We start from the raw sequence: 27,083 nt of genomic DNA, 5'->3' as shown, positions 1-27,083 counted from the left end.
CCTAAGCCACTTCTGGGTAAGTGACTAGAAACTCGCCTTTTTAGCATCAAGCAGGCACATGGTCTTCAAAGGACACTCACCCGGACAAGGTCCATTTCTGGGCTGCTCTCCATGAAGGTCCAGAGCTTGGGGCTAAGCTCTTCCCACATGCCTTTTATATCATGAAACACAGCCAGTTCCTGGAAGGTCTTGTTCACCTGGAGTGAGGAGGGGAGCCAGGGAGAACAGGAAGAAAAGAGGCAGGGACATGAGAAATGCAGCTGCTCCCTGAAAAGATGCTCATCCCAGCACCCTGTCTCAGCCCTTCCCATCCCCAGGAAGTGCCTGCCTGCAGCGCTGACTCAAATACACAAGGCTGGAGAGCCGGACCTCAATAGTCAGCTTCGGCCTGGGTGAGACCCGAGGTTCTCACTCTTTGGGAAATCCCAGAAGAGCCATGATTTGCTCAATACACTCCATCTGGAACCCCTTGCAATCCCAGCAGGATTCTGGAGAGAAAATCCTGGGCCTGGGCAGCTTACCTCAGCCATGACCTGCCTCGTGGCTGGAGTGTCAGGTGTATACAGGATCTTCCCAACAAGCAGAGGCTTGAGAGCTTTCCATATGATGCGGGAGAGAGGACTGGACTCCAAACTCTTCATCACATCATTGCAGTAAGGACCTGTGACGATGAAAGGCAGATGTTCACATGTGTGCTCACCGACCTGAGGGAACTAGCAGGGCTTTGGAGCCAGCGAGACAGTCCTGGGTTCAATCCCTGCTCCACCACTTAATAGCGACATAATAAATAACAGCCAGTTTGAGCCTCGGCTTGCCCCCCTGTAAAAATAAAGTGCATTACAGCTGTCTGGAGAGCCCTGAGAACAATGCTTGATAAATAATCAGAGCTTATTATAACACTGATTACGGAACGCTCACAATGGAGACGGATCTACGCTACAAAACAAGCCTGCATAGTCTCATGCCAACCCTCGCCAATTTGTTTTCATTGAACAAAAAACAGGGCTGAACCCAGAATTTAGTTTCCACATAAAAACCAAACAATTACCACAAGGAGAAGGGGAGCAGGGGGAACATGTGTAATATTTTCAACAAATAAAAATAAAAAGCAATTTCCTTTCATTAAAAGGTCTCATTACAAATATAAGTAACCAATGTAAAAAAAAAAAAAAAAAATCCTTAACCTGAGAAATCTGAAGTTAAACCAGACACGAGGGTTTGATTTTTCCAGAAGGATTCCTAATCATGTTTTTAAATTTCATTCCAGGTCCTTTTAGATACCAAGTATCCTCTACATGCTGCAAAGACAATCTAATTTTTTTAAAAGAGGATTTGCTCACAAGTCCACCTGCTGGGAAAATGAAGGTCCCCTTGGGTTGATTTGCAAAGGGGATGGCATTTCAGAAAAAAACTGCCTGGAATGCCATCCCCTCCGGCTTGCAAAGCAAAGGCCCTGCCTGAGGGCTTTACTCCGGCAGTAAGGAGAGGTTCTTGGGTTACAGAATGCACAAAAAGCTGCCTCACTCGCTGTCGGAAAGACACACCTGCGGTTGGAAATGGAGAAAGGCTCCCTTGCATCAAGTTTTCAAGGGAAAGGATGCCATTGTTTAAAACTGTAACACTGGCTCCTCGCTGCCATCCAAACTGTCCGGGCGTGAGCGGCAGGTATGGAGTTACAGTGTTCTTTAACACCGCCTCGCAGCTAAGACCCAAAACAAACACCTGATCAAACACCCGGGCCTGATGGGAGACACACGCCATCATGGACAGGTATTTCAAAAGGCTGTGTGGTTTACTGGGGGGAGGGGGGGGGGGGTGTGCGTGGAGCTGGAGGGATCCGGGCGTAATTGTGGCTCTTGTGGATTAGTTAGGCGTGTGTGGCTTTGAACAAGTCACTTCACCTCTCTGAGCCTGGAGAACGTGAGGCTATAAAACCTTCCTTGAATGGTTACCGTACGGGTTCAATGAGCTAACAAGCAGGATGCATAGGAAATGTTCCCTCCAGGAATATTATTGTTATTACTGCTATTTTTTAAGTTTTTATTATAAAGCATGCCTCAGGGGGAAGAAGAGAGGAGATGGAGAGGGGAGAAAGCCTTCATTATTCTGGGAACCACTCTCCTATGTTCCCCAGAAAACTGGGAGGTTGGCTTTCAACTCTTCATTCACTTGATAGATACTGTGTACCTGAGACGTGCCAGGCCCCGAGCAGTGGGGACTGGGGACAGGTAGCTAACCAGGAAAAGACACTAGGCTCTAGGTACTCAGTGTGGTGACAGACACATGCACATCCAATGCTGCACCAGAGGATGAGGGTTAGCATGAGGGAGAGGGGACGCAGGGCTGCCTGAGTCTCCATCGAAGGTGCCGGGGGCCAGGGCCTGGGCCTGCACAGACACTCACTTGTAGAATTGTCGTAGAAGGTGCCAGCATCCTCCTCGGTGCCATTGCCTCCAAAGAGGGCTTTGTAGTTGTTGTCCTCATACCAGTTGAGGGACTTGATTTTCAGGCCCCCGCCCTCGGGGTGGCCACAGACGATGCGGGAGACAGCCTGGTATATCTGGGTGGACGAGATGGAGCTGTTCACGTTGGTCAGAAACAGCACCTCCTGCCGCATGTCACTCCAGCTCCTCATGCTGAACAGCTGAGGTCAGGGATCAGGACGGAAAGGAGAGGGAAGAGGAGAAAAGGGGAGAGCAAGGGTGGGAGACAAGAGAAAAGAGAAAAAAAAAAAACATCTTATTTTCTCAACCTTCCCAAAGCCACATCCCAGAACATACCTTATATGACCTCATCTCCTCGGAGCCTGTGAGGGGGACGCCAGATCCATGCTACCCAGGTTGTAGTCTACCACCAGCAGCATCTGTGCATTGAAAGGTCTGGGATGCAGACCTGATCTACCTGTCATAGTTCAAACCTGCATTAACATAAGATGCCAGGTGGTCCCCAGGCACAGTAAAGATGGAGAAGCATAGCTGGGCAGTGGGTGGAGCCGCTGGCAATGGGCATTATTTTATTATGATTATCTTCTGGTGTAGGAAAGAATGCTTCCTCTGGCCCTAACTGGTGTGGCTCAGTGGATAGAGCATCTGTCTGCGGACTGAAGGGTCCCAGGTTCGATTCCGGTCAAGGGCATGTGCCTTGGTTGCAGGCACATCCCCAGTGGGAGGTGTGCAGGAGGCAGCTGATGGATGTTTGTCTCTCATCGATGTTTCTAACTCTCTGTCCTCTATAAAAATCAATCAATCAACCAAGCAATAAAAATTAAAAAAAAAAAAGAATGCTTCCTCTGAACAGCTATGTGCTCATATACATACATCAGCAACTGCTCACACCCTCAATCACTGACTTATTTCTAAAACAACCCCAACCTCAGAGTGGAAACTAAGGGCCCCCCCACTCCTTGGGAGAAAAGTGTGTGTGCCGTCCCATCCTCGTCTCAGTTAAGTGCTGGGTGATGGAAGAGCATGTGATGGGAGACCTGAGTTTGCATCCCGGCTCTGTCTCTCATTAGCTTACAGCTTTACAAGAGTCACCCCTCTAAGGCCCAACTTATCATCAAGACGATGACAGTGTGGTGGCGAGGAATAAATCACATGACACACAAGAGCGGGCCCTGCCACAGAACAGCCCCCGCGGGCGATGAGTCAGACGCTCCAGGCAGCCGGGGGCTGTGTCTGACTTCCACTGGACAAGGGCTTTGTCTCCCATACAAATGGACTCCCGCACCTTGTGGAGTTCTTGGCCCCGTTGCTCTTGTAATTAAATATTTATGGAGCACTTTGTATTTCCACAGGTTTCACAGTACATCATTAACAGATCCCTCATTTCCTTGTAAAGTCACTGCATGCCCTCACCACCTGAAAGACCAGCTGTGTGTGTGTTGGGGGTGGGGGGAATTACGGGACCTGCACCTGCCTCAGAGGAGGCCTAGAATCAGACCCCACTCCCCGGGTTTCTGTCTCACGGAGCCTGCTGGTTCCCAGGAGTGACATGGTCCTATAGATCCTGCCTGCCTCCTGCCCCAGAGGCAGCCAGGCACAGGTGTCAGATGTCACAAATATTTGCCCCTCCAGAGAGGGAGAGCAAGTAGGTGGCTAGCTTTTCCTCACTTTTCCTTTTCATAACCTGCAGGAGGTGTGCAGACAGGGAGGGAGAGACAGCCAGACGGCTCTCCCTGTTGTCTGTGAGTGGAACAGCCATGGAGATCTTTAAATAATAGTGAAAGCCACTGGCTTCTCTTCCCACAGGCGGCCTCACCGCCACCATCCCGCTGTGCCCCAACCAGAACACTCTGCCTCCCACATGCAACCAGCACATCTCTGCACGGAGGCACTGTAAGTGACGAGGTTGCACGGGGCTCTCCCAGCACCTGTCTGAGGGGCACAGTCCACACTCCTTGGTGAAGCACTCCCATGCACAGTCCATGAAAGGGGGTGTCTGATCTTCCCTGCAGTGAGTGAATGGCTGACTGCCCTGCTGCCTCTCAACCCACTGCCCTGTGCCCCTCCATGGTCTTTGGTTTCTTTCCAGTTTAACAGCCAGAATGCAAACAGTCTCAGACTCTAGGTTATGTCATGCCCGCCCCTCTGTTCCCAGCCCTCTGCTGGCCTCCCATCTCACTCAGCCCACCAGGCCTACCTGGCACTCCCCACCTCCTCTGACTTCTTACCTCCTCCTCTGGCCTCTCACCTCCTTCTCAACCTCTCACCTTTTCCTCTGACCTCTCACCTCCTCCTATGACCTCTCACCTCCTCCTCTGACCTCTCACCTCCTCCTCTGACCTCTCACCTCCTCCTCTGACCTCTCACCTCCTCTGGCCTCTCACCTCCTCTCCTGACCTCTCACCTCCTGCTCTGGCCTCTCACCTCCTCCTCTGACCTCTCACCTCCTCCTCTGACCACTCACCTCCTCCTCTGACCTTTCACCTCGTTCTCAACCTCTCACCTCCTCCTCTGACCTCTCATCTCTTCCTCTGACCTCTCACCTCCTCCTCTGACCTCTCATCTCTTCCTCTGGCCTCTTACCTCCTCCTCTGGCCTCTCACCTCCTCCTCTGACCTCTCACCTCCTCCTCTGACCACTCACCTCCTCCTCTGACCTTTCACCTCGTTCTCGACCTCTCTTCTCTTCCTCTGACCTCTCACCTCCTCCTCTGACCTCTCATCTCTTCCTCTGGCCTCTCACCTCCTCCTCTGGCCTCTCACCTCCAACCGCCCTCTCACTTGCTCACTTTGTTCAGGCTACACCGGCCTCCTTCCTGGTCTTTAAACACATTCCTTCATTGTGCCCTCCACAAGGGTCTCTGTATCTGTGGAGTGCTCTTCCTTCTCCATTGAAAAGCTGACATTTCCTGCCGGTTCAACTGTCACCGTATCAGAGAGGGCTTTCCTAATCACTGCCTTTAAAACAACACTTCATCATGGTCTCCATTGCCTGCTTTAGTTTTCTTCCTTGCACGTGTCCCTGTGATCACATCATACACCGACCTGTCTCCCACCCGACCCGAGACCCAGGAGAACAGGGAAGCTACTGTGTTCACTGTTGAGTCTCAACATCTAGCAATGCCAGGCCCCTAGTAGGTGCTGGGTAGATCACAGACGCTGCTCCCTGCCCTGCCTCCCAATCCTATCAGCCACAGCCTCTCGGTCCCCATCACCCAGACATGAAGCTCACATTAGATTTGACTCAACTACGTCCACTCAACTGCCAAGTCCTGTTTATCTATATTTTCTCTCTTTAACGAGTCTCCTTCCTATTCGATACCAGTTGCCATCAGAGTTCATCAGACAACAAGTGGGCTACAGCAGCAAGAACACAGGCTTTGGAGTCCGACAGTTCTGGGTTCTAATCCCAGTTTTACCAATTAGATGACTGTGGGCAAGTTTTCTGACTTTTCTGAGTCTGTCACCTATAAAATGGGCACGATAAGACCCATTCATATTTGTCACATCGACAGTGCAGGAAAATTGAGTGAAACTGCATGAACCAGGGAGCTGCTCAGAAAATATTAGCTCCCTTTTCTCCTTCAAGGTTTGTGCTCTAGTTAAGACAACCGACTTTTCCCCAAGCACTGAACAGATAAACAAGGGCATTTATGGATTGATTTGTCCTCTCCCATTTGTCCCAGAGAAATAGCAAGCTAAACAATGGGTAACTTGTGGTCGAAGTGACTTGAAGGGTTGACATGGGAAGGAGCAGATGGCCCCTGCTTGCCCTGGGCTAGGGAGCAAGCAGCCAAGAAAAATGTATATTGCTCAGTTGGATAGTTTTGCCACATCAGCACTGGGAACATCACATGCTTTTAATTTTTTTTTTTTTAACCCCCGACAAAAGACAAGCCAGTGATGTAAGAGGAAACAGCTGGACCCAGACCCTGAGCCTAGAGGCAGCTTCTTATGTCGCAGTCCCTGCTCTACTTTCTGTACGGCTGGGCAAGGACCTGGAGGAGTAGCCAGGTCAGGGCACGTCAATGTCAGCTAACGGGGCCCTAGAGAAAAGGCTATGGACTTGCCCGGCAATGTCTCCTGGGAGAACCCCAGGTGACCCAGCTCCTCCCCTTACAGAAAAGTCACCAGCATTAATAACTGAAGTAACCAATGGCAGCTGGAAAGAGGCTTCTTTCCCTGAAAGGGACCCAAAGACCAAGCCTCTTCAGTCAGACACACATGAGCATAATAAAAAAAATAAAAATAAAAATAAAAAAATTTAAAAAAAGAAAGAAAAGAGAGAAGAGAGAAGAGAGAGAGAGAGAGAGAGAGAGAGAGAGAGAGAGAGAGAGAGAGAGAGAGAAAGAACCAAAAACAACACACTAAAGGGGTGAATGCTTCATCTTGGTGTTTTCTATATTTTCCAAACATTACCCATTTTCCACAGTGAACATGCAATACTTTTATTCCCAGAAAAAAAAAAAATGATATTTGAGAAATATCAAAAAATGACTTAGAGAAGCAACTCAAAATACGCTGGACCAAGACTGAGAAAATGTCCCCACAAGTCAGTCCTATTCAATGTCCCCTGCCCCCTGCCCACTGAGCTCAGCTCCTCATGTACTGGGCTCCCGACAACCCCTCCTTCCAAAGTCTCATCTGCAACAAGGCCGGGTTCGGAAAAGGGCAGCACTCCCTGGCCCGGAGGCTGAGGAAAGGTGAACTGCCTTTGTGAGCACCTACAGGCCCTCGGATCCTGTGACAACGCTTATTCTTACACATCTGTCAACCTGTGGGCTCAACTCAATGTTCATCAAGAGACTATATGCCCAAAGTGGGATCCCAGAGGCCAGATGTTTACAGGGGAAAGGTGTGATTTAGCGATATCCACATTATTCCCTTTAATTAGCAAACAAATATTTTGGTAAAAAGAGTACCTAGCCTTACAACTGCAGAAGAAATATGGAGACATTGCTGGTAAAACAAATGCAGCACATGGGTGTGTGTGTGTGCGGAGACCTCTTTCCAAAGGAGTTATTAGCAAGGGATGGGAATAAAAATGGGAAGAAAGTTCTAAACTAAATATGGGGCCTTTAGCCACTAACTAATTAGCTCTGAGACATCTATGAGTTTGTTTCTTCATCTCTACAGTAAGGAGACCAAACCACATCATTTTAAACATCACTGGTGCCTCTAACACTGATTGTACATTTCATAAACAACATATTTAAATTTAAAGAAAACCTTGTTAGTCAACTTAGGGTTAAAATAAAATAAAATAAAATAGGTGACAGACACAACTTACCTCTTGGGCCAGAGTCCCAAGACTATCCAGCAATATTTTTGTGCCTTCAGCCAGCTCCTGGCTCAGGAAGGGAGATATGGAGTCTAGTCCTGACTGGAATGAGGGAAAGAAAAAAAAATTGTTTTTTTAAACTCAAATGTAAACCTGAAATCTCCATGGAAAATAAACAAGTTAATTAAAACCATTCACAACTATGAGTTTAAACACAAGATATTTTTACTTTTTCTTATTGATTTTTAGAGAGAGAAGATGAGAGAGGGAGAGAGAGAGAAATACTGATGTGAGAATGGAACATCAATGGACTGCCCCTACATGCCCCTTATTGGAGATCAAGCCTGCAATCCGGGGATGTGCTCTGACTGGGAATAGAAGCAGCAACTTTTTGGTGTATGAGAAGATGCCCAACCAACTGGACAACACTGGCCAGGGCATAGTTTTTCTTTTTAATTCAATGAAAGATAAGCAAGAGGAGGAGGAAAGGAAGGAAATAAGGCAAGGATGAAGGAAGAGCAAAGAACGTAAGGGTGGGTTGAGTAAATATATATCAGATCTGAAAGACGTAACTTCCCTGAATAACATTAACCCCGGGAAACAGCCTTGAAACTAGGTCACAAAATGAAGTCTGAGAGCCAAGTACCTGCACGAATATTAACTGTGATTTCCTGCTCAGATTTGTTTGACAAAGGCCGGTAAAGCTTGCCAAATCACTTTTCCAAAGAACTCCAGTAAATAATTCAGTTTGGAATTCCTAATGTTATTTCTCCTAACCAAAAACACCCCCTTGGCTATGAACTCATACAGGCCCCTACTGACCACTGGAGGCAAGTGATTTTCTTGTATGAAGTAATGAAAGGGGGTGGAAAGAGGAAAAATAAAACCTTTAGTGAAGAACTGTACATTCTGTGTTGAGCAAACAGGAATTCATGCATTATTCAATGTTTTTAGATCATAACTAAAGACTGTAATAGCATTACAGGAAGACTACACAAAAGCTTGTTGTGTTCCCCCAAAAGCTCCCACCTACTTCTATAAGATGTTTTCCTCACAACACAGTGACAGCTCCTAAAAACATGACATTCTGTCGTGATGTCCCAGAAGGACAAAGGCCATTGTGTTCTCTCCTTTCCGGATCTAACAGATAACTTCATTATTTTCTTTCTCTCCTCGCTAGCTTAATAGCTAAATTAGAAAAGACTGAAAATATAAAAGGCAATGTGACTTTAATTTCTGGGCTGGTGTTTTATTTCAGCTCAGTGTTCAGCATAGTTCCTGGCACAAGATAACGAGACACCCCGTAAATGTATGGGGGCGGGGGGATCAAAAGGAAGGGAGAGCACATGAGGTGGGCTAGATGGACTGGTGTGAATCCTGCTCCATTAGTCATTCAAATTCACAGATTTACTCTCTTTTGTGTTCACCTCAAGTCATCTACCCTTTAGAGTCTTTAAGTGGTTCCCTTACTCTAAAGATGAGGCCCAATTGCCTAACACCGTGGTTGGTAAAGTGCGGCTCTCAAGCCCCATGTAGCTCTTTGGCTTCTTGAGAGTGGCTCTTCCACAAAATACCACGGCCTGGGCGAGTCTATTTTGAAGAAGTGGCATTAGAAGAAGTTTAAGTTTAAAAAACTTGGCTCTCAAAAGAAATGTCAATCGTTGTACTGTTGATATTTGGCTCCGTTGACTAATGAGTTTGCCGACTACTGGCCTACCATGGTCAGCTCATCTTTGCCCACCTCCGCAGTGTCATGCCTTACGTTCCTTCTCCCATGAAACTCCCCACTCCTCTCAGAGCTACTCAACCATGTGCAGGTCCTCTACATGCCACCACCTCCTCTCTCTCCTCCAGACGCATACAGAGGCCATATCTTCCGCCTGGAGCATTCTTCTCCTATTCTTTTCCCGGCTAATCTTTTTGGTTTCAACCTAGAGGATGCTTCTCTCCTGATCCTCAAGGACTGGGTGAAGAGGCCGCATCAGGGCCTGCACAGCACCGAGCAGAGGGGCTTTCGCTCTGTAGAGCATCTGCTCCTTGCCTGGTCTCTCCCATCTACTCCCCCCACCTGCAAGGAAGCTTGGAGAACGTCGTACCTTGCTCAGCATATCCTCCCTGGCCCGGTACATGGCACAGATCAGGACTCAGTAAATATTTATTGAATGAATGAATAATATGTTTATTTATAGAAGAGAAGATTGGGAGGGATTACTACTAATGCACTGGAAGTCACAGCCAACTAGAAATAGAAGACAGAACGTCTGTGAAATAAAAATGTAATTGAAAACTCTTTTCAATTTACAGAAGTCTTATCTACTCAGAAAATTTTCAGGGGTCTCTACTATGAAATAAAGTGAAATGTGGATGTATTTTCAAAATGATGCACAATTTTGTTTTCCTCATGCCAATGCATGTTACCAAGTGTTTATGGGGACATTTCAAACTTTCGTTAAATACTTTAATAAATTTGACTAAAATTTCTCCTTCACTATGCCCATATTCAGAAACTCCAGGTCAGGACTAGGGTTTATGTTGTAGCTCAGACTGGAAGTAAACCATGTGCCAGTCTGGGGAGACCCATCTCTCTATAAAGAAATTACATGGCACAAAGTCCTAGAGCTGTGATCAGCAAACTGCGGCTCGCGAGCCACATGTGGCTCTTTGGCCCCTTGAGTGTAGCTCTTCCCCAAAGTAACATGGCCTGGGCAAGTCTATTTTGAAGAAGTGATGTTAAAAGAAGTTTAAGTTTAAAAAACTTAGCTCTCAAAACAAATGTCAATCGTTATACTGTTGATATTTGGCTCTGTTGACAAATGAGTTTGCCAACCACTGGGCTAGAGGATTCCAATTTCTATGTATTATAATGAGGAACATCTTTTTCCAGGTATATCTTTATTCCAGGGCTCTTTCCCTGGTTTTAAGAGAAACTACAGACAAATCAAAGTGCTAACTGGTAAGAACACTGGATGTTAAATGAGGTTGTTGGGAGGGGCAATTCACCAGAGATTTCACAAAACCCCCAGAAACGCACTTGTTCTAAAACTTCACACAACACTCCAAAGACCAAAATGCTCAGGTTCATCCCCCATTCTTTGAATAAGAACGAACATGTTTTCTCATGGATTGCTTTTCTGAACTTTTGATTCCTAGACTGATCAGACTTTGTTGGCATTTGAAGGGGGAAGAAAGGGGTAAATGCGATTTTGTCACTGGTTAAGGTAATTATTGAATGTTCTTCCATCCAATTCCAAGGATTTCCCACTGTGACAGCTCACAGTGTCTCCTTTCTGATGGGATTTTTCAAATGAATAGCTCTCTCTCTCTTGCCAACAACAGTTTTGAGCCTTTAAAAAAAAAACGTGGAGAACTCCTTTCTTCAAATAAACTCCTATAATCTCAAATTTTAGTTTTTCAGAAAAACAGGTCTTCTCTGATTGAAATAGGCACAAGGGACCTTGGGCTTAGACTCAGAGCCACACCCAAACTCACTCTTCCTCCATTTACCCTTTGGGAGATAGCCCAAAGGTTTGCAGGAACAGTTAGGATACCACTGAGCTAAATTACATCTCAGACTCCCAGCCAGCTCTGTTTCTACAAAAACAAAGTCACGTTGTCCAAGGAAAAATTTCACATTCCATCAGAATTAGTGCTTGAAGCTTGTCCACACAGCACGCCTACTCACCAGGATGGGCTTCAGAATGTTCAAGTTGGAAAGAAACACCCGCTCTGCGGCATCCAGCTTCTCCCCTGGCAGGCTGCAAAGACTGGAAACGTCTTGGTCACTAAGTTGGATCACCTCTTCTAACTTTGACCCACTGCACAGATTCTTTAAACGTAACTGGTAGCCGTGCAAAAACACCTGGAAGCATTTCATGCAAAGAGAGACAAGCAGGACTGGGTTACAAAGATGGGAAGGTAGGTCCCTGGAGCCTTTTGGGCAACTTAACATGGACACAGCTCTGAAGAGCGGACACCCCTGCAACAGTCCAATGCACCGGGTCTCGTTCATGAACTTCGGACTGTGTCCCAGGCATGATCTGCCAGGGCACAGACTTGCATGTTGTGTTGGACTCATCGTGCATCTTCCCCTCTCATGTCCTTGAGAAGGCATGTGTCCAAGTCTTTTCTCAAAAGTGGGACACATGATTCAGTGACTAGGCATCTAGAGTGTGAACTCCTGAAACCACTTTTATTAAAGAAAAACATTCTCATTATTTTAGAACTCAGAATATGTTCAATAGGGGTTGGGTTAAATTATAGAAAAATAAGCATTTTTTTTCTAGTTATTTGTAGGTACAGATAATTAACGGATGCAAATTCAAGCAATTTCAGAATTTGGAGCTCTTCCTGTTACTTGCCTGGGAGCAGAGTACCAGCAAGCCAAGCTTCTCGTCTCAGTGGGACCAGTTCTAAGCCATTCTTATCTGTTCATTATAGCAGACCCCCTTAGAGAACCTCTGGTTGGCCACATTTTTACTTAATGAGCCTTTCTGAGCTTCTGGAATGATCCTGACTGTGCACTAGGCAGCAAGTCCAATAAGAGAAGGGGCCTTGCTTTTCCTGCTCATTTATGGGTCCCTGGTCCTGGAACATTACCGACAGTAACATTTGTGGAATAATGAATGGACGATGCGGACTCTTTCTTACTCTGTTACTACCTCCCCTGTCCGTTTAAATCAATGTAGTTTGACCTGCCTGCAGTACATCCTATTGTAAGTGGTGAACCTCAAGTTTCCCAAAACCCATGCAGCTTTCTGATGCTGCATAGCACTTGGCCTGCCATAGTCTCCATTACGTTTTCACCGACTACCAGGTACCCTAGCGCAATCCAGCCTGACCCCTTTCTCTAACCGTCCTTGCCTTCAGGCTGCTGACCTCTCACATCTGTGTTTAAGAGATCAGACCACAGGGATAATCTATGCCACTCAAGGGCCACCTCCATCCTTAGCATAACACCCCCCCCCCCCCGCCCCATTTTTTAACTGATCAGACATGACATGACATGACAGATACGAAACTGGCAGGGGGCAGTGGAAATCCTGCTAAACGCAGCTATTTTCACAGGCCTGCTCCCTTTGGCCCACCTCCCAGCCACACAATTGCTAAACACAAGGCATATTTTCCTAGTTTCATCAGGGCAAGCAGTAAGCACATTTTTTTTTTCTGATTTTAAGAGTTCGAAGGCATGGACAGCAAAGATCTTGTTTTCAGGCATACACACTTGCACTGCTTCTGCTTATTGTGAAGATGAGCTAGTATGCAGGCACGAGGCAGGGTGAGGAAGCACTTCCCCTTTCTGCCAGAGAATAAACACGGGAAGCCTCTCTGAAAATCAATAACCATGCAAGGGGGGTGGGTCTCCCTACCCGCTCACGGGACCTGTCTACCCAGGGATGCCTGAGGAAGGTTTCTAAGAATGGAAGGTTAAAATCTATATAAACACTAACATCACTTCCTGGGTATACAAATTAAGAAAGGAAAAAAGCAAACAAAAACAACATTTTCTCCTTACACACCTTTCTTTAAAGGAAGCATTAAGGTTTTTTTGGGTTTTTTTTGTTTTGTTTTGTTTTTTAATCTGTTGACAGAGCTGCTTCAGATCAATAATCCTCAACCCTGTTTATTGTCTCGGAACTGTGAAATTTCACTGAAAATGCTTAATTCATCTTAACTCAAAGTCATCTCTCTTGTAGGAGGAAGTTAGCCACAAATGCCAGTTGACAGGCAGGAAATCGGTTTTATTTCAACCAGCTGGCCCCTGACAGCAGGCTGCAGGTTCCACTCGCTGAACAGGTTGGCAGCGCCAGCCTGCGCGGGGAGGTGAGAATAGGTGAATTGGAGCTAAAGCCCTCCCTTCAGTGCCATGAGGAGCACAGGGGCTTCTTCGTGTCTCTCCAGGCCCCTCGAACAATGCCACTGCCATCAGCCCCACCACGGCAGCCGCGGGCGGCAGCTTACCTTGCGAAGGCTGACATCAGCCCCCAGCATTCTGTCCACAGCAGGCTCTGGCAGAGAGAGGTTGTGATTCAGGAATCCAGAGAAGGTTTCATTGTCCACCAGGAAATCCTGCAGCGTCAAACCTGCAGAGAAACGGTGTTTTGTTTTCGTTTAATAAGTAATGCCAACAGAAAAAAAATATGTCAGCACCATGGGGCCAGTGGAGAAAACTATCATAATACCAATTGCCTCGTTTTAAACCGATGGACAGCCACAGGCTTCTGGCATAAAGCACACAGAGCAACAAGGCTCGGGAGCCTGGCCATAAGGGAGGGACACGATAAGGCTGCCTTCTGAAGACCTGGGGAGCCGCACTCAGCATGCGATCCTGGGCTGGACAGTGCTGTGCACACACACAGCCTGCCCTGGCTTTCCAAGGAAGAGACAAACCGTTCAAAGGATCTTACCCATCCTACCTGAGATCTGTGGCACAACCCTTGTGCTCCTGCCTCCCCCCTGCATCTCAGATTGCTAAAATCGGGGGTACTTAAAGTCGAATTTCTTCAAGCTCAAGGGCTGATTTTCTCATAGTAAAAGGGCAGCGGTTCTCAGGCTTGAGGATCCCTTGCAGGGCCTGTTGACAAAGCTTGCTGGTCCCATCCCCAGAGGTCCTGATGCAGGGGCCTGGGAGGAGGCTGGAGAATGTGTTTTTCTAACGAGCTTCTGGGTGACGTGGATGCTGTGGGGCCAGGGCACCCACTTTGAGAACCACGGAGCATTACTCATATCAAAGTGCTTCCACTGATATGGTCTCAGTTTAATTCCAAACATGGAACACGTGATGCGGAGCTCCAAAACCCAGGTCTGTGTCGCTTTAAGAAAACACCTAAATATAATATGTATTTTTAAAAAATCACCTGTAATAACAATTGAATTGCTACAGGATTTCATACCAAACCCCTTTTAAAAAAAGGAAAAAGCCCTCCAGGTGCATTTAGAGAATGCTCGGACCCAGTGTCATGAAGCAGAAAGAGCACTGGCCAGAAAGGCAGATGTTAGTCCCCAGGGTTGGAGGGTGTGCACATGATGCCTCTTGGGAATTTCAGATCATCTTCCTGAACCTCAGCTTCATGTCCTAACTGAGGTTTCTGACCAGATACTAGGCAGGGACCGTTGGCTCTAAAACACCATCGTTTTCCCTGCCCTGTTTCATTTGACTGTCCACTTCTCCTTGTGCTCACTCTCTTAATAACCCAGCTTCTTCCAATACAGAGAAAGCCAGCTGATCACAGAGCGTGGTGGGCAGTCACCGCCTGCAGACTGCAGCCCAGGGCCCAGGCACTGCCTGACCTCTGGGGGCAAACCCTGCAAACCAAGTCACTTAACTGAGGAGAAACATCCTAGATCTGAAAACCTGCTGCGATCTGAGGCTTGAAGAGGGCAGGAGCTGCACCTGGGAGTGAGGGCTCATGTGTGGGGACTCGGTGGGAGGGCCCAGCAGCCCAGCCAGATCCCATCAGTGCTGTCCGGTCCAAGTGTGTCTGCTTACGCAAACTCGAGGAATGCAGATTATAGGAAGGAATTTAACACGGGTCCCATCGCTAAGGAAGTGAGTCTCTGGCTACCTCTAGCTATTCCTCATGTTCTTGCCCAGTTAGTGTCCTCCTCGGAACAGGGATATCTGTAGACGGCCACCTGCCTGGTGGTCACCATCACGTACGACGTGATACTGTTCCCGCAGGATCACCTCTGCGGTTGTCAAACCTCAGGGCCCCTGAGCTCCTCTCAGGAAGCATGCTGTTGAAAGGCAGCTGCTTGGGCCCACTCCCCAGAGATCCTGGAAGAGTGGCCCTAGAATGGGGCCTAAAACCTATAATTTAATACGCACCCCTTCGACTTCTGTGCAGGGGTCCTGGGACCTGGGCTTCTAGGAATGGTGCTTTATTCATATGCCAATCCACTCGCTGTGCCTCTGAGACACACAATATGTGTTTTATCTCTGTGTCACAGTGCCCCGATCAGAGCCTGCTGAAGAATTACTGGTCAGGATATGGTGGCTGAACAATAAATATTTGGAGATGGGATTAGGACTAGGAAGGTATCTGGGCAGCACCACAGGAGACTTCCTTTCAGCTGAGCAGGTCCAAGAAGGACCCTGCAGTGTCAGGGTGACACCCCACAGCCACATCCCAGGAGTAAAGAGGGTCCCCAGAATCACACTCCCAGGGACTCACGGTGACATCAGGGGTGTCCCGGCGTCCCTGCGGTAGGGGTAAACAGGAAGGGGTGTAGGAACACTGGTGGCTTCGCCTGGGGCGTGGCATGGGAGCCAGGCACTGAGCACTGTGGGACAAAGGGAAAAGCTCCACGCTGGGGTCAGACCTCTCTGTGTCCTGGCCAGGACAGAACACACATAGGGGCTGACTGTCACTGACCAGTCACGTGGCCAGGGTGCTGGGGAATTCAGAACAGCCTCCTCCCTCCCTCCCGAGCAGGGCGGCTGGAGCATGGGAGGCCGACCCTGGCTGCCCTTGCAATGGGTCTAGGTCACGAGCCACACTCTCCTGACCAGCGAGTGTGCTCATCGTGTTTATAAGACTCTTCTGCTATGTCAACAGGCTCTGAGGATGAGAACGGCTGGGTGTGACCAAACTCCAACCGCCTATCAGCGAATCCCCTGGATGAGACATGAGAACCAAGAAGCTGGTTAAGCAGTCAGCGCATCCTGGCGGGGCATGTGCCGAGGGGTGAGGTCCCTGGGCGGGGAAGCAGCAAGGAGGCCAGGACTTCTGGCCATGAAGGATTTGCATTCTGGTCACGTGGATACCACACATGTGGACACTTAAGAGTCACACATCACCAACAGCAGCTGCAGCCGGTGAGGACACGGAAAGGCTGAGTTGGCGCACAGGTTCTCAGCCTTGGCTCCCATTAGACTCACTTGGGGAGCTTTACAAGAACCGCCCCCCCCCCCAGTGCCCAGGCCACCCCCCTCCCCCCCCCCACCCCCCCAACCACTGAGCAGAACTGCGGCTAAGACCCAGACATCGGAATTTTATACAACTTCCCAGGTGATTCCGGACAAGGCTGAGAAACAACAGTATGGTAGAAATTAGGATAAGAAGGAAGAGGAAGGAATGCGGTGTGAGGCCAGAGGGATGGCTTTGTGTCTCTGGTCTCAGTTCTCTTCCTTATGTGGCCGGCAGGAAAATGAGCGGAGAAGCCAAGAATATTGAGAAAGCCAGATGTCTGAAAGCGTCCTTCTCCTCTCGGCCCAGCGAACGCCTATCCCTTCTTTATGACTTGGGCCATGATTCATCCCTCCAGGAAGCCAGCCCCGCCTTCCCCACCCATAGCTGGGTTAGGTGGCCTTCCTCTGTGGCCTGATAGCATCCTATCTTTCCTTTGAGCACCGCACGGATCAAGGTGCAGGTATCTGAGCACACACCTCTCCCCACCCAGAAAGAATGGAAGTGCCCTGAGGGCCAGCAATGCCTGGCACAGAGGAGGCCCTCAGTAGCTAGTGGGTGTGTAAAGAAATGAATGAACACAAATGAGGGAATTAACCAATGAACTGAGATGATCTGGGAAACAACCAATCACAGAGAAGTAAACTCACCTCGCAGAGGTTAGGGAAGAGTAGAACAGGACATGAATGTGAAACCAACCAGATCAAGGCAGCACTAGTTTCTCTGAGCCCACTCAGCTGCATCCGCCCAGGTCGAGAAGCAGCCTGGTGGTGCAAACTGAGAGCAGGGAGTGGAGAGATGTCAACAGTATCAATGAGAGCGACAATAGTCTTTATCTCACTGGGCTGAGCTGGGGGTTAAATGAGAAAATGTGGCTGGAGTCCCAGGATAATGCCAGGCACTGAGAAAGGTACTCAATATAGCTACTATCATCACCACCTTCAGGAAAGGCTGGTTTCATTAGCTTCATTGTATGTGTACGTGCGTGCGTGCATGCGTGTGTGTGTGTGTGTGTGTGTGTGTGTGATGTATTTGCCTGGTTGAATTTCTGAGTTGGACAGAATTGTTGAATTATCTCTGCTGATACTGTCTATGAGATAAAGGTTGAAACTGTCTGTCTATTCAGAACTTGACTGAGGAATTTAAAAATCTAGCATTTGTCAGAGAATCAACAGGAAAGACTATATCTACAAGGTCACTACAAGGGTTAGCATAGGTGTAAGATGACCAGTAAGAAAGACCAGTTATTAGAGGCGAGACAGGGAACGTTTAGTGGAAAAGGCAGTCTCCTAGCCATTTAACTTGGCCCAAGTGAGTTGATGTGACCTGTTTTCTGACCTGTAAAATGTGGGATAAGAAGATGACTTTGGAGGTTTTCTCATCGGTGATATTAAAAGGTTCACTTGGGATAAAATAAAGTCAGCACTGGATGTAACGTCAAAAGATCTGAATTCAAGTCCTAGCTCTGCTGTTCCTTGACTGTGTAACCATGAACCTCACTTTTCCCCTCCTCTGAATCTCTCTGGGCCTCAGTTTCCCTAAACATAAAATGGGACTGTTAACACTCACAAACTGTTTGTGAAAACGAAGATCAAGAAAATGAAAGCAGTCTTTCGTAGGGAAAGAGCTAACAAGCCTCAGTTCTCCACGGGTGCCTGAGAAGGTCTGAATGCTGTCCCAGAGAATGGCCACCAGGGAGCTGGGCCGGTCACTAAAGTGTGAGCCTCTGCTGCCCGCAGAGAAGACTGAAACTCACTCAGCAAAGGCCAGGAGAGCTTTCCCGCTGTAGTCTCTACAAAATGGACCAAAATAAGTGATTCGCTGACTCAGCCTCCTTGGTTTGGGCTAGAGGAGCAATTGGTGGTCTGCCCAGTTCCCAAGAGCTTTCTTTGTGTGTGGGGAGGTGGGCAAAGGAAAGGAGGCAAAATAAAATCTGGACCTTGAAGTCTAAAGAACAAAACAAGTGAAATGTATTATTTTGTGGAGAAAGAACAGGCCAGAATCCTCAGTTTCTTGCTAATTCTCTGGGTCAGGCCTCTCTGATCAAGCCAAGGGAATACCTTCAAGAAGGTAGAGGGGTGTGGCAGGAAAGGCCCTACATGGGGCAGGGGTGGGGGGAGGGGGGCACGCGCTTTCAGTCAGTGTTCCTGGGATTCTTTCCAGCGGGCAGAGTGCTGCAGGGAAGGACAAGAGAAGGAGGGGGGCAGGGGGAGGAGAAGGCAGAGGACAGGGGAGGAAGGAGGAGAGAAAGAGGGAGGAGAAAGAGAGAGGAAGGCAGCTGGGAGGCGGAGGAGGGAAGCCCTCAGCCAGAGAGCTGGGGTTACTCTCGGTCAATGCCCTCCAGTTCCCCGCTCGGGTTTCAAGATTGCTGTAGTCTCTTTTGTTCAACATGAAAAGGAACCACAGCAATCAGCTGCTGGAGAAGTGGGTGGAGGAGGCAAATGAAAAAAAAGGAGAAGTGGAGGAAGAGAGCACCTCAGCATCTGAGGCCCAGACACTCTTCAGAAAAGGACCCGAGGAGGGTGTCCCCGCCTCGCCCTGCCCCATCAAATGGGGAATGGGCTGGAGGGGCCTGGGCCAAATTCCAACTGGTGGCTTTTCTCAGCTTTAGCTTGTCTGGTGTTATAAACAAAACTTTGAAGCATTTCTCTCCTAAATAACGCTGGTAACAAACACACTTGGGTTTCTTTGTGGTGGTTTTTTGTTGTAGTTTTGGTTTGTTTTCTGGGTGGCAGGGCTGTATTCCCCTTTTTAAAGATAGCTCCTGCCTGTTCCACTGAGATGGCTAGACCCCCCGCTGAGAAGACCCAGGCTTCCTCTGGGAAGGTCAGGGCTCAGGAGAAACAGGGAAATCTGGTGGCCTGACTGTCCCCTGAGGCGACTCCTGGGTGGATGAGAGAAGACCAGGAGCCTGGTGTACACCTAGCCTCAGGTCCCTGCTGCTGGGCATCTCAGCCTGGGATCCCAGCCCAGGAGAAGTCTCCCTCTCTACAGTGAAGGCTTGCTCAGGGATACTAAGATCTCAGGTTCCAGATTCTGAATAACCTGATTCCAGAATGTTCCAGTTATGTGGCCTTGGAGAGAGGTGGCTTGGGCTCTCGGAGCCTGCATTTCTCTGTAAAAGGGGGTCTACCTTATCGGGGTGTAGGTATCCTGAATACTGACTTGTTATGTATGAGAAAACACAAGCTGAAAATTAAACAAGTTCAAAATAAATGGGTTGATAAAGTCATGAAGACAATGATGTGATGGATTCCCAAGAGAAACCAGAAAATGTAAGGTTATGCTCTCTGAACCATTTGAGGCCAGAGTCTGCTCTTGAAACCAATGGGAGTTCTGTAAGTTTGGGAGCCACATAGTTCTTAAAGTATTTTACATGGTATGTGAACTTGCATTTGATTCAACAAACTTTTAAATGCCCACTGACCCCCAAACACTAGTGCTAGTGTTCAAAGCAGCCATATTGCCTGGTGCTCCTTGAAGGCAGGAAGAGATTAGAGCAATGCAAACTTTTTAAAGGCAGTCCAATATTGCGGGGTACACGCTGTCCTGTCTGTCGTGGAGTGCAATTGTGCCCTCTATTCTTGCCTGGGTAACGTTGACCTTTGACTCGATTTCGTTCAGGCAGGATTTCAACACAGCGCTGCAGCAGGCGTGGCAGCCACCAGATTGCAGCCTGGCTGGGGACAGCCCCACGGCAGATGGAAAGCGAGGGCCCGGGCTCTCGGAGCAGGCTGGCCATGACAGATCCAGGACAACTCTCACACGTTAGGTAGAAAGGTTTCAAAAGATGAAACCCTAAGGCCCTAAATTAGAACTTTTGACAAGTGCATGCAGAATGTGAATTGTGGTCACCCAAAGATTTAAAGGAATTTCCAGTTTGATGACATGGTATTGACACATATGTCATGAGTTCTTCCAACAAGATGACACACAGGGGACCCACAAGGACAAACCACGAAATCTGGGGCTGCAACCTCCCCTTCAGCGGCTGCTCCCAGGGAGGGGAGGGTTCAGGCGGGAAAGGAGAAGGCGCTGTGAGTCACAGGATGTTCTTTCTGGATGGGCCTTGGGGAGCGGTCCACCCATGCCCGTGACCCATGAAGCAGGGAAGTGGAGGAAGTCTGGCATTGCTCTTTCGGAAGCCCTCCTGTCTCCTTTCTGATCCCAGCCCATGAATGCCAAGTATCCTGTTTCCTTTAACACGTTTCTGGCTTCACTGGGCTGCTCTCTTTAGGATGTAGTAATAGCAGAGAATGAAAGACCGACAGTGTAGCTCTTCTCCCACCTCTTGTCAGCTGTACTTCCTTAGGCAAATTACTTAGGCATAAAAAGGAACGATTTTCCTGCCTCGCATGATGGTTGTGAAAATGCAGTAAAGGAAAGTTCAAGCCTGGTGCTTTTCATGTGCCAGATACTATACTAAATGCTTTATCGTTATTGGCTCATTTATTCCCCAAATGTCTCTGAGAAGGTTCTGTGAATGCCTCCACTTTGAGGAAACTGAGACAGAGATGTTAGGGAATGATCTGGTAAGCAGCAGAGCCAAGATCTGCACCAAGACAGCCTGGTGGCCAAGTGTGTTCTCTTCGCACCAAAGTGTACTTCCCAGCGGATGTTTACAAGATGACAATTCTACAACCCCTTTCCTCAACACCCTGCCATGGCCAACTACACTGCCATGTCCCTAAAGCCTGCCTGCCCTCTGGGGATCATGCCTTTTTGAGACTCAAAGATCAAAGCCAAATCAAAGGTCCATTCAGTTAGTTCTCAGTGTTGCCAGTAAATCCAACAGCCAGAAACTTGTGACCCTTTCCCCTAAGTAAATTCCAACGTAAGCCTTGGGACTTATTTCACAAAAGCCCTACAGAGCACATCAGAAAGGCCGAGCAAACCAGATGCGTACACGAATATACAGAAAATGGCAGTCATGCCACTGACCCAAAAATCTAGCCGAAGGGATGGGCAAGCTGGAGACCCAACTAAGAGATCAGAGAGGGGGAAATCATTCTCTAAGTCTAGAAAAATAAAAAATTGGGGGCGAGGGGATGAAAGGGTAGGAAAAAAACGACAGCTGTCTTTAAATATTTCGTGGGAAATAAAATTAGCCTCATTCTCTAAAAGGTATAGCAGGGCAGTGGATATTTTCTGATAATGAAAGCTATCAATACCCAAAAAGAGCTGCCGAGTGAGAGGGAGGTCCCCCTCTGGGGAAGTGGGTGTACAGGAGAGAAGGCTGAGGATGGCAGGGCTTCAGACCAAGGATCCTGTCCATGCTGATGGGGACAGGGCAGGAGAGTCACATGCAGGCCTCTCAGCCAGCATCTGCATGGCACTTCTCAGCCCCTGACTCTCTGAAACCCAGAGTGCTGGTCAAATCCAGCAAAACGTGGCTGACTTCACCGAGGAAGAAGCAACACTTCCCCCATTTCCCTCTGGACGGAGGCCTGGCTCTATACAGCAAGACAGGCAAAGAAAGGAGGAAGCGATGTAAGAAGTGGCTACGGGACAGAAAAGGAGAGTGGATGGAGAGCTAAGCACTGATCGGACACAATCAGAATAGATCTTCTCTCTTAAGAGCTGAGCAGAGAAAGTTTTTCGAATGCAGTTTTGGCTTATCTTGCCCACCCGAACTCCTATGGCCAGTTGCTCAAAGAAAAAACATAATTGTGTCTGAGGAAGCCCCACTAAGATCTGAAACTCTGTTTAACAGCTCACCGCCATCAGCCCATCTATTTTTCCAGCCATGAACTTGACTAGGGGGGGGATGAATTGAGCAGAAGAGTGAGGCCAGGTGCCCAGAAATGCATCACTAACACATAAGAACAACATTTTCTCCCATTTATTGAACACCTACTGTGTGCCAGACACTTAAGACTTTATAGTTTGCATTGCAAGTTACCTATTCATTTATAGCTGAGGAAATGAAGGCTCGGAAAGGTTAAATGGCTTGGCCAACATGTCTCCACTCCAAAATAATCATAGCTCATATTCGCTAGAACATTTCTCATGTTCCAGACGCTATTTTTAAGCAATTAAATGTTATACATCATTTATCCCTCAAATTAATCCCGTGAGGTAGCTTCTCCTATTGTCCCCAATTCACCAATGAGAAGCCAAAAGGACCCAAGGGACTTATTCACAAAGTCACAAAACCACAAAGTATAATATCCTAATGGTCTTCCAACGCTTTCCTCTGGGACACACTGCCCCTGCAGTAGAAGGATCACCTGAGCTCTGCCTCTAGTCTACCAGGCGGTGCCCTTCGGTAGATAAGGAAGGACTGATGCTTTGCTTGGCGTTTGCAACTCTGTGTACTGCGTTGGGACAGATACACGTGTGCAGGACCAGGAGCCCACAGGACACGGAAACAGCATCCAGGAGGCTTGGCCATGCTGCCAAACGCAGTCCAGCTGGAGGGCCCTCGACACTGACCCTAAGTGCCAGCACACCTCTATCCAACGTGAAGCAACACCTTCTCAGTGCCACCAGGCCTAGCCTTGCTTCCCTTTGTGGTTAGGTCCCTCACTGCCCACTGCCTGTTTCCCTACCCAGGGGGAGGACAGATCTGTCTGCCGTCCAACTCTAGTTTGAACCCTAACACTTTATACCATTTCTTCTTTTGCCAAGTGGATCCCAAACTGGGAGGCCTTTCTGAGAAGGCCAGTCCACCCAAAACACCAAACTAAGTAAAAAGAACGTTCCTTGAGCAGTGGCAGAGGCAGGCCCATGATGGGGAGTAATTGATCACTGACATTGTTTAGAACCAACAGTGCATGGTGATGATGAAAAGAAGGCTGACTTTCACTGGGCTTCAGTATTGCTTTTAAATAAATTCTCTGCAGACCAGGCACACCACTGTGGTCTGCACCCAGGGGACTGCTCCCACGCTCCCTGCCTGCTGCCTCACAGGGAGTCTCCTCAACTTCTTCAGCCAACACCTTGGCCAACAAACTGCCTGCTCTGCAGACACTTCCTTAATGGCGTGCCCGGCACTTATCCAATCAGAGATCAAGATTTCGCTTTTTACAGACCAGAGTTCAAATGTCCATCAGGCTCAATCAAATGACTAGGGGGAAGATGAATTGCATTTTCCTTTTAAAAGTAAATGCCTGCTTTCACTTATCCATATCAAGTTGCAACTTTAATTGCTCTTATCTGCACAGAAATATCCCCATCTATAATATAAATCTGCCCATTCACTGCAACCATGGTGCTGACTCCAGAGAAATGAAGTTGGAAGCACCTTGCACCTCTAGCTGTCTTAACATCAGGCCTGCCATTCCTCTCTGGGGGGTTTTCTTCTGTCACCTGGAGGAGGCCAGGGCACTCACTGTTTTCCCAGTTTCTAAAGGCCCCCAGCCCAGCCACAGAGGAGGAAAACCCAGCAGGGGAGAGTTAGGAAGGCCAAGCACCAGGCCGCCTGAGCTGCTCTCTCCCTGGGACAGATAAGTTCCAATGATACACCAATTCAGAGCAAGGCTTTGGCTTACTTGAGCTGTTGTTCTCGATCTTCTGCAGTGTTCTCAGAACCTTGTGTATGTCCTTCATGCTGGTGTCTCTCTGGCTGTATAAAAGCAGCCGCTGAGCATCTGAGAACAGGCGGGATACACTGCAGGGAGGACAAGAGAAGCATAAAAGCTCTGTTAGGCCAGCTCCCTCTCCCGCTTGAAGGAAACCTGGCTGCCAGGTTCTCTACTCCTGCTGCTCCCCATGCCCAGCTTCCCTGATACCCCAGGCTTCTAAACACCCGCCAGCCCAGCCCCAAATGCTCCACCCACGTGTCCACCAAATCCTGCCATCTCCTTCAAGGCCCAGCCCAAATGCCTGGTCTCCAGGAAGCCCTCCTTCCCTCCCTGCCACACACACACACACTCCTTCAGGGTCCACTTATCCATGGGACACAGTGGGCATAGTTCCTAGGACTCAGGCTACTCATGGGGTCCACACACACAAAAAAAAACTTAACTTCTTTTAGAAGCAGAATAAAACCCCAAATTCAGAATGAATATGTGTAAGATGAATCCAGCTTGGGTTATGTTCACCTTTAAATGGACACACTTATAAAATAAAGTTTTTAATATTTCTGCATAGAAGGGGCCATGCAAACCACTCCTTCTCAATGTATCAGTCAGTTTTTGGAGGAACAACTGTCTCTCCACACCCCCAACTGCCCCTTCCCCCTGCCCCTCCCAGCCACATGACTTGCAGCTCCACAATCTTAAATCTGTCAGCAGTTCTCCCTGCCCTCATTCATCGGACTTCATCGCACAAACCTTGACGGAAGCAACTTCACTCAAATCCAACCACTCAGAATTCTCCAGAGGTTGAGAAGGGGAAAGAAGATCTAACTGATAAGTTTAAGAAAGAAAACCAGACCTGGTACTTACATGGACTCGTTAAAGTTTCCGACAACGCCAGGAGCCTCCCCAGGAGTTGGATACCGGAAGCACGGGTTATTGGCATTGCAGATAATCCCCTGGACCCAGGGCAGTGTTCCTGCAGAGGGCATGGCTTTGTTTGGAAAGTGGCCTGTTGACATAGACAAGAAAAGCACAGAAGAAACATCAGTTTTTTTGAAGCAGTTTGGGGACTTGATCCTTATCTCTATCAGCTCCATACTGTCTCATTGCAAATCTGTCTGTCCCTCTCCCATGTCCCAGAGGCCTGCCACCTCTGAGGAATCCGACCCTAAGTTGGAAACCTGGCATCAGATAGCGATTCTTGATCTACTTAACATCTTGTGCAGAATGGAATTCGTGGCACAAACCTTGGAGACATGGCGAGAGGGGTAGATTAGACCATATGCAGAAAGGGGCTGGTATGCAGCTAGCACCTGATCATCAGTTCATCTCCCACAGTCCCCATCACTCTTCAGAGGGCCCCTGAGGATGGCCTAATCCAGTGGTCGGCAAACTCATTGGTCAATAGAGCAATAGTACAACGATTGAAATTTCTTTTGAGAGCCAAATTTTTTAAACTTAAGACTTCTTCTAACACCACTTGTTCAAAATAGACTCACCCAGGTGGTGGTATTTTGTGGAAGAGCCACATTCTAGGGCCAAAGAGCCACATGTGGCTCTTGAGCCACAGTTTGTCGACCACGGGCCTAATCCAATGCGATTCCTTCGTTCTCTAAGCAGGAAGATGCAGTGGCTGGTGAAGAGCAGTCAGGGAACCCGTAGGTAGGACTGGGGGTGAAACCCCCAGTTCCATCATCCACATCCATGTTCTTCCCTCGTATTGGTGCCCTCCTGTGCGCTTGAGCCCTTCTCAGGTTTCTCTGTACTGTCCACTGTTTGGTGTTACCTCCTCTGCCAGCTCACAAGCTCCTCAGAGATATTGAATAAACAGGCTAATTGGGGTCAGAGGTCATCTGCTGCTCGTGACCCTCATCAGAACCATGAGTCCCATTCAATAGGTCATCTCCTCACTCTCCTTTTCCTTCATTATGGGGGAGCATGTGACCAACAGCAGGCCTGGGTGTGTACTTGGCTGATCAAAGGCTCAGTTTGGTTTGGAGCAGTCTGCCCTGGCGCTGCTTCCAGGATGTTGTGATAAATGTGCCCCGGAGCAGGAGCTCCGAACCTGAGGACCAAACATGCGCGAATTCCTTTGGACGGAAAGGCCACGCTGCAGCTCCCATCACATTCTCAGCGTGTCCTGTGACCCCAAAGAGTCAACACCCATTGAGAGCCATGGCTCTCTAGGCAGCAAAAAGCTGTGGGCTGCACAGACTTTGGGGTCAGATCTACTGGGATTCACATCCAGTCCCTGCAATACACGAAGCGGAGACTTTGGCCGTCTCTGAACCGCCAACTCTCAGTTTCCTCATCTGTAAAACGGTGATAAAATACAATCTGCTTCACAGAGCTGCAGGAGGCATCCGGGAGTTCTGACAGGCAAGCATGCCGCTCAGGGCCTGGCGCGGTGTAAAGGCTGTCAGGATTTCTGAGGCACTGCGGTGGTGAGCCTATAGTCGCCCTCCCTCTGCGACGGTCCCATTAGGAATACTCCAAATCTCACAACCACAAGCTGCCTCCCAAGCAGGACCCCTGTTTTATTCATCCTACTAATTTCACGCAAATATGCTAACGAGACTCTTCCCAAAAGCTAACCCACAGCCAGGCCTGGCTACCCTGCATTTCAGCACTGGGCACTTCCCCCTGTCCTTTTTGTCTCTTCATATTCCATGGAGAGTCAGCATCCTCAGCAAGGATGTAATAAGACCTGATCCCTGTGGCTACTCTGCAGGGACTCTGGCCTGTTCAACATTTACTCAGTTAACCTCCTTATCTCCCTGGTAATAGTTCAAGGAAAACCAAACAAGGTCCCTTGCCTGAGTCAGCTGCTCCTCATGCAGGGAGATTTATGTAACCCAACCAAGGACTCCAAGGACCACAGGAGTCTCCCCATGAACCTCCCCGAGATTCTGCCACCAAGGACAGGGTGG

At 48.4% G+C, this 27,083-nt stretch overlaps 1 protein-coding gene across 2 annotated transcripts in view; it reads right to left on the bottom strand.

Annotated features, from left to right (window-relative positions):
• Nucleotides 1–27,083, bottom strand: part of ABCA1 (ATP binding cassette subfamily A member 1) — a 112,926-nt gene that overhangs the window by 50,756 nt on the left and 35,087 nt on the right. For both annotated transcript variants that reach the window (XM_036433153.2, XM_036433152.2), the window contains exons 4-11: nt 25,021–25,162; nt 24,124–24,242; nt 13,683–13,804; nt 11,407–11,583; nt 7,734–7,826; nt 2,404–2,644; nt 522–661; nt 81–197 (exon numbers count right to left, since the gene is read on the bottom strand). In XM_036433153.2, coding sequence (XP_036289046.1) covers nt 81–197; nt 522–661; nt 2,404–2,644; nt 7,734–7,826; nt 11,407–11,583; nt 13,683–13,804; nt 24,124–24,242; nt 25,021–25,162 — 1,151 coding nt within the window. The remainder of the gene's footprint in view (nt 1–80; nt 198–521; nt 662–2,403; nt 2,645–7,733; nt 7,827–11,406; nt 11,584–13,682; nt 13,805–24,123; nt 24,243–25,020; nt 25,163–27,083) is intronic.

This window comes from Pipistrellus kuhlii, unplaced genomic scaffold (assembly GCF_014108245.1).
Source record: "Pipistrellus kuhlii isolate mPipKuh1 unplaced genomic scaffold, mPipKuh1.p scaffold_m20_p_12, whole genome shotgun sequence".
NCBI lineage: Eukaryota > Metazoa > Chordata > Mammalia > Chiroptera > Vespertilionidae > Pipistrellus > Pipistrellus kuhlii.
This window is presented reverse-complemented; position numbering and strand designations above follow the sequence as displayed.